This window comes from Salmo trutta, chromosome 13 (genome assembly GCF_901001165.1).
Source record: "Salmo trutta chromosome 13, fSalTru1.1, whole genome shotgun sequence".
In the NCBI taxonomy this organism is placed as follows: Eukaryota; Metazoa; Chordata; class Actinopteri; order Salmoniformes; family Salmonidae; genus Salmo; species Salmo trutta.
Window position 1 is genome coordinate 8,940,818 of NC_042969.1, and position 7,794 is coordinate 8,948,611.

General features: G+C 40.3%; 1 protein-coding gene across 1 annotated transcript; it reads left to right on the forward strand.

Annotated features, from left to right (window-relative positions):
* Positions 1 to 214: 214 nt before the first annotated feature.
* Positions 215 to 7,484, forward strand: LOC115205139 (AP-1 complex-associated regulatory protein). The gene is made up of 10 exons (XM_029770823.1): positions 215 to 596; positions 1,698 to 1,746; positions 1,860 to 1,886; positions 2,040 to 2,065; positions 2,160 to 2,256; positions 2,628 to 2,726; positions 3,858 to 3,922; positions 4,025 to 4,098; positions 4,285 to 4,407; positions 4,631 to 7,484. Exons 1-10 carry the CDS (start codon positions 526 to 528, stop codon positions 4,909 to 4,911), a joined length of 912 nt encoding a protein of 303 aa, XP_029626683.1. The 5' UTR covers positions 215 to 525; the 3' UTR covers positions 4,912 to 7,484.
* Positions 7,485 to 7,794: the final 310 nt, after the last annotated feature.

Here is a 7,794-nt window from a genome sequence, read left to right on the forward strand (position 1 = left end):
GTAATGTTGTACAACATATAATATGCGGTCTATGTTTTCCTTTATATCAGTCCTATGTAAGAACTACAGAGGATGGTGAAAAAGCCACCCAAAAAGTTGTTGATCTTACAAAAATAATGGTGGGCCTAGTAGTTTCTTGTCGTCTCAAAACAGTGTTTTTGCATCTGAAGCGTGCACATTTCGTTTGAGCCAGGTTACATTCCGTAGCTAAACATGGGTCACGTGCCTAGAACGAGGAAAAGGAAGTATTGACTGAGACTTCTAAAAAACCACGGCTGTTGCTAGCCACATTTTTCTGATTAATGTTCAACAGGCTTCTGTATATAAAAATATAGACTGTATCACGATGAGCTGTTGTGCATTGGGTGTCATGTCACCCTTTAATTTTAAGAGCTAGCTAATGTCCGCGGCGACGGGTCGAAGATTTTAGGAATGAAACACCTGTGCTAGCTATCCAACTAATTTCTCAGAATATCCAGGAAGTTAGCACCCAACCCAACGAAGTTGTATTTTTGACAGAATGCGATGGGGAACTGTTGGGCTTATTGTTCTGGGATCTTCAGAAGAGAAGCGAACAGGATAAAACGAGGAGGCGGGTAAGTGATACGCCCTTTAAACTAGCGTTGACCAGCCTAGGTTAGCTAGCTAGACACAAGTATTCAGTGGGTTGGCAGTCATACAATAACGTTACAATGCAGCGTCAAAACCTCCACGGTGCCGAAGGGTTTATACGTGCCACAGTTGCTTGTCAAATACCTTTCTCTACTAGGTAGTTAGGTTTTTCAGCATCAGCAATCAGTTTCTAAACCTAGTACCTATACTGTACCGAAGATGTTTATAACTAACCCAAGATAGACCACTGCCTGTCGTTTCCAATGTGAACAAATGAGTCATAGTGGGCAGAGTCAAGCAGGAGCTAGCGAGATCCTATTGGCGCATTCTACCATGTATTTGCATATTTCCGTTAGGGAACGCCTGTGAAGTGCGCGTGTGCAATAACTAAATTCGCCCTTGCACTCCTAAAAAACGCAATTTTTGGAAACTTTGACAAGAGTAAAGTCTACAGTACATCCGGTGAAATATCTGTCTCATTGTTCAATCTGTAACTCAATTGTCAATACTGAAGCGTTCCTCACCCTGCCTAGTGGTTAGAGCGTTGTGCCAGTAACAGAAAGGTTGCAAGAACGAAATCCCCGAGCTGACAAGGTAAAAATCTGTTGTTCTGCCCCTGAACAAATCAGTTTACTCACTGTTCTTAGGCCGTCATTGTAAATAAGAATTTGTTCTTAACTGACTTGCCTAGTTAAATAAAGGTAAAATAAAGCATCATATGCGTCTTGCCATACAGACACGCATCATTTTTGGGAGTGCATGATGCGTTTCCTTTTAATATTTGATTATGCTTTATTGAATTCTGATTTAAACAAATCTAAAACATTTTGTAGGCAGAATACTCATTACATGCTTCCTTAGAGGGAAAATCACATTCTGAGGTGACAAATCAAAGTGTATTAGTCCCGTACACATATTTAAACTGTAGGCTTGATGTTATTGATATCAGTTAGGCTTTAATGTTAGTTTTGATGTCAGGCAGTATATATTCGATTGAAATAACTAGCTATGACAATCGTGTAAAGTCACAGTGACCAAAAGCAGCCTAAATGGATGACAGTGTTTTCATATTTCTGTCCATGCAGGTCAAAATACTTTAGAAGCAGTACTGCTGGGGAACATTACACAATAGAGGTATGGTACTTAGATCTTTCTGGAAGATGACATGTTTCATCATTCATCACTTGGTTTGAAGAAAGAAGGTGATGTAACTACCTAATACTTACATTGTCGTTCTGTCTCCGCAGTTTGAAAACCTTGTTGAGAGTGATGAGGTAAGTGTGAACATGTAGACCATATTTGTTTGATTGAAACGATCCCAAAGGGTGATATTGTTTGAAGATGCACAGAAGACACAATGAGTGTTGTCGTATTGCACATTCTTCTTTGCCCACTTTTGGTTTGAAGTTATCTTATTCTAATTTCAGGCAGAGAGCCCACAAAGCTGTCCCAGGTATGTTTCAAATGCATTTCAGAAGAATAATGTTAATCAGGGCTTGGTGAGTCAAGGTGAGCTTGAGGTAATCTTTGTTTCATTTTGATACCAGGCCTATCAGCGAAGATGAGATCCTCCACCTCAAAGAGCACCGCTATGCTGCAATTTCCAATCAGCAGACCTTGATAGACGAGAAGCTGCAAGCAGAGGTAGGCTTACTCAAGCAACTAGTTTCTTCTCCATCTATGTAAGGTATATAGACCAGAGCCTCTGAAAGGGATGGATACATGCAGATGTAGTTTTACATAGAACCTTGTTTTTTTTTTGTTGCTTATTGATAATTGAAGGTTCAATTCAACAGAATTATTACACTTCCCAAATTCTCATTTATAAGCTTTGCAGTGCCTTTCATGTTGCTAGATAGGCTAAGCATCAACTTATCTTAACTAAGTGCTCATAACAGGCTTATTTTAATTTGGTCCGATCTTAATTTTCCATTATTTGCTTTGCATAATTGTTTTGCAGTCTTAGTTTTCTGTTCTCAATTTTGTGTTCTTTATGTTCCATCATTTCTGCTCAGTTATTGGCACAAGAGGAGAAGTTAAGGCTAGAAGAGGAGGCTAGAAATGCTGCCCAGCGTGAGGCTGCCAGGCTGGCACGTGATCGAAAGATAAAGGAGGTGAGGCGGCCATTATTGAAGTGAGCCTGTCGTCCCTTCACTACTTTTTTACGCCTCACTCAGCTTTTCCTTGGCTCTACCCCTACTTCTCTTGATAACCGCTTCAAGTACATAATACCACATAAATTGGTGGTCAATCTAAAGAAATGTAGCCTATGGTATGCATCTCTATATGAATTTGGAAATCGTACCCCCAGGCAAGTGTCCTTTTAAAGTCAAACTATCTGAACTGTAAAAAACAGACTTGGTATTTGGTTTGCCTTTCCTTTTTTACCTGAATTAACTGGAGCATTTGTCCACACTCCATTTCTTATCCTCAAATGATATAACCATTTACTTCCATTCCTTTGTTTGTCCATGCTGTGATTTTTTTTAAATTTGTCATTCCACAGCTTTCCTCTTGGTTAACATGAACAAAGGCTCCAAAAGCACCCAAATACATCCTTTTGGAAATGGCAAAGAGCTCAGTATACTGTAGTAATGCAGGTCTTTAGATGTTGTAAACAGGAATTAAACAATTTCATAACTTAATTGTGTCATATCCGCAACGTTATATTCCATTTTGTTGGACTCGAGTGACACATCTCCTTGTGCGAGGATGCACTTGCTTTTTCCTTCCCGTTGTGGTGATTAAAAGCCTACGCATATTCACACACGGAAAAGTATTGCTTGAGTCCAACAAAATGGAATATAACGTTGTGGATAAAGCTTATAATGATACACTTTCATGTGTACAACATCTAAAGACCTGCAACACTATACTGAGAGCCTATTCCCTTCTAAAAGGATGTATTTGTGTGTTTTTGGAGCCTTTGTTATTGGTTTATCTGTGCCCCTGCAACTGAAAAACGAGCATGAGGAAGTATTTCGCTGGCGGGGCAAGCTTCTTGAAAACCAAGTGAAATTGCTAGTGTCTGCACACTTCTATAACATTTACATAAAAAATTGAGATTTTGTTCACAAAAAGTTAACTTGTCTTTTTAATTCATTTCTGTTTCATATGTGTTTGCCCAGCTCCCACCTTAATCAATTTTAACAGTTGATTGGCTGCATTTCACTAACACATTTTCAAGAGATGATTGTTTACCATTTCGACCAAGTGTTTTTCTGAGGTATTCCTATTTTTCAAAGCATAAGCTTGCACAACGGACAAAAGGCAAGGCGGAAGTCAAAGGTGGCGCAGCCCATCTGAAAAAGTGAGTATATCAACAAAGCAGAAATGTCTACCACCTCATGGTCTGTGTGTCAAATTGAGTCAAGTTTACAGTTTCTCTTTCACTGGTTGGATTCTGTTCTAGGCATGGCTCCGGTGAAGACTTTGATGTCTACCTACAGAATGTGAAAGCCACGTCGGAAGCCTTCAGGAGCAGCAGTGAGTCCGCTATTTTAGCACAACCATTTTCTGTAGTCCGTGCTTGATAAAACTCTTAAAATATGGTGCATACAAAAATTATATTTTAAGATAAATTACGTTCTGTATCCTTGAAAGGTCATCCTCATGCATCATTATGAGACCTCTTGCTCTTTAACACCACCTGTAATTTGTTTGTGTCATCAGGGCTGTCCTCTGAGACTAACGTGATCACTCCCAACACGGAGAGCAGCTGGGACTTCAACACCAAGACCCGCTCCACCAATGATGACGGAACCTCACTGGACCTGGAGTGGGAGGACGAGGAAGGTGGGGCTTGTCTAATTATTTTACTTATTGTCCCCTTTGGGATGTTTTGTTGGTGGCGTTCCATGAATTTGCACTACATTCCCTGAACTTGTACTGCTTGCACTGTGCAGTTTTATTGAACAACGACGGCAATTGTCGAATTCAACTCTCAAAAACCACCAGTTGAACGACCATGTGAGGTTTAACTCCATGTATCGGTGTATCACGTTGTCCTTGTCTTCAGGGATGAACCGGATGGTCACAGCGTGGGAGAGGTCTAAAACGGAGGAGGACATACTCCGAGCGGCACTCCGGCCGGGCGATAAGCAGGCGACCAGCGGTCCGGCCTCCGCTTCGGAGGACTCCAACGCCCTGGAGTGGGAGAACGACTTTGTGAGCACGCATGCCGAGGAAAGTGCTGAGGAGAACGCAGAGGATTCTGAATACGAGTGCTTTGTCAACCCCATCATGGATATGGACACCCCATCTGAGGAAACGCCACCGCTCGATATCACCGGAGACTGAGGAGAGAGAGTCCCCATCGCCAGGGTTACCAGAGTCAAATCCTAGCGTTAGTCCACCAGCCCATTGCCTCACCCAAAAGGGAAATTGATTTACTACTACTCAAGACTTCTATGTCTGCTTGCTCTGAATGGTTGTGTCATTAACCTGGGCATGTCTGTCAAAGAGGCTATGTACATACAGATCAGATAAAGCTGTGGACATGCCAGATTTTCTCTGATCCATCCGCTGTGTCAAATATTTGTTCTTTGGGAATGTTTGATGCTACACCTAACCTCATCAGCGGTGTGTGTTCGTTTGTCCTCATTGACTGGTGGGCCAAGGTTTTTTGATTTGACAATCTTCTCTTGTATGTTAATGATATAGCCTTAGTTGGACTGACAACATTTTCTTGGAATCACATCACCCAGTGCATCTTTGACACAAGTGCAATTTGCATATCAAGTTGGTGTGAGTGATTGGATTTGTGTTTGTGAGAGGGCTACAGTGTCTTCACAGTTAAAATTCACCGAAAGCATATAGGAACAAATATGATCAAAGCAACAACTATCACTACTTCTATCAGTGCCTCAATCACTAGAAAATAAAATGGCAAATAAGTTGTTGACCAGTTCATCTAGTAGTTAGCTGACAAAGATTGTCCATTAGCAAGTGCGTATTTTAATCAAAGTGGATCTTCAAGGATCATAGCTTGCCAGGTCCCTGGTATGAAACGTATAGAAACTCTTGAGTGGAGTATATCATATCATGTAGCAACTTGTCTGTACAAAGTGTACATGCATTGTGCTTGTATTGAAGAAATGCAAGTGCTATCATTGCTGTTTTGTTTTTCCTCCTTTCCAGTTAACAAGTGGGTCATCATGGACACGTACTACACCACTTATTTTATTTATTTTAAACAAAATGTTTGTCAGTCAAATGCAGCTCAAGTTATGAACAGGCTTGTGCGACAAAACATTCTTATTTGTATAGTTTTATATATCTTGAAGGTTTGCTACCTCCAATTTTTATAATTCCTTACTCCCCTGTGTACAAACCTAAACCCCACAGCATATGACTTTTCTTATCTTTTCTTTCCATATTTAGGAGCAATATCTCATAGTGAGGGACTCCATGCAGAAGTTGTGAATTGTTCATTTTACGCTTAAGACCAACTGATTACAAGAGCACATGGATAAACCTGCATCTGTTGGCGAAATGGCACTGCCAATAAGTATGGCGGTACACCTTGGACTCCCAACTCTTCAGTCTCGCCTTTACTTCTGTTTTAGCACAATCGTTAGACTTTTTTCGAGAAAAGAATGTAACCCTGCTCACTGGACTTGGACATGTACATGTTTAACTTTAGTGAAGTGGTTGCCGTAAAGACACTGGGCTAGGAATAATGAGGATATGAATGGTTTGGAGACTACAGTACACTCCAGGTTTAGGAGGCTTCTAGAGATGGACCAATGTGTGTAGCTATCATTTCTTTGTGTGCCCAAGCAAATGGGTTTTTGTCTTCCCGCACAGCAAAAGGAGTCCCTCTCACCGCACCCTTTCAATGTGGATTTGCTGATGTGCCTACTTTGGAGACTAGCTTTATTGTGCGGAGCACTGCATCTCACCTTGATTTTTGTCAATTGTTGTGATATTTGAGTGAACAGCGATTTTCCCCCATAGTGCACCACTACCTGGGGAATCCAATGTGGCGCTGTTTGTTGTTTCACCATATTGAAAGTGAGTTTAACTTTTATTTAATTATTTGCACTGTCTATAGCTTTACCATCCTAGAAACAAAAGCCATTTGCCTTTAGCAATTAAAGTGTAATCATGATTGTGGTGAAGAATTACCACAGCTGCACAATTCGCCCAACTTTTTCAGACACCCCTCTATTTGGCTGGCATCATAACTCAATTTTGAATATATTGTCCACATAAAGTGTACAGACTGTAATGATGGGAGAGATTGTATTGCAGTTTTATCTATGCACTGTTTGACTTAATGAAACTGGTGTGTCCAAACAATGACTGGTTTGTTTTCGAACAGCACTGTCAACCTCTAAAATGTTGGACAAACAAATCAAATGGTTTGGCAAGAATTGGCACGGTGTTAACGGGTTGGACACAGTACGGGCGCAATCACAAGGATGGACTGAACCTCTGTGTGCTTCATTCATATCATTCCACTGATTTAGAAGTGTTTTTATTTGTTACTGAGAATAATGTAAAGGAATTTCAAGAAATGGGCCAGTTTTATTTGGTTACTCTTACTGGGAAATGGTACAGGATGGGGTGTGACAACTTCACTTTTTCTTTGACTCTACTGATATAGGACCTGAATCCTAACTTGAGATCCAAGCATGTCTAAACTCAGAATTGGATGCAAAACTCTCATTGATATCAATAGGATTTGATGAGGTCTGAGTTTCACACATGATTCCCAGGTTTGGATGACACCCATAGTCATGATCCCTAATGATTAGAATTCTATTGCAAACAGAATGTATCAACACCTGTGCCGTTCTGTTAATACTGTATAACAGTATTTTAAGTTTGAGTGCAACTACAATAAAACCTACAAACTTCTTAAACTGTGATCATTTGAGTTGTCAATGCAGAATGATATATAAACAGTGTAGTTTGTGTGTATAATTAACTAAACTGAACCAAAATATAAACGCAACATGTAAAGTGTTATTTCATGAGCTGAAATAAAAGTCCCCACATTTTTTTCACACGGTCAAAAAGCTTATTTCTCCCAAAGTGTGCAGAAATGTGTTTATATCCCTCTTAGTGAGCATTTCTCCTTTTCCAAGATAATCCATCCACTTGACAGGTGTGGCATATCAAGAAGTTGATTAAACAGCATGATCATTACACAGGTGCAACTTGTGTTGTGGACAA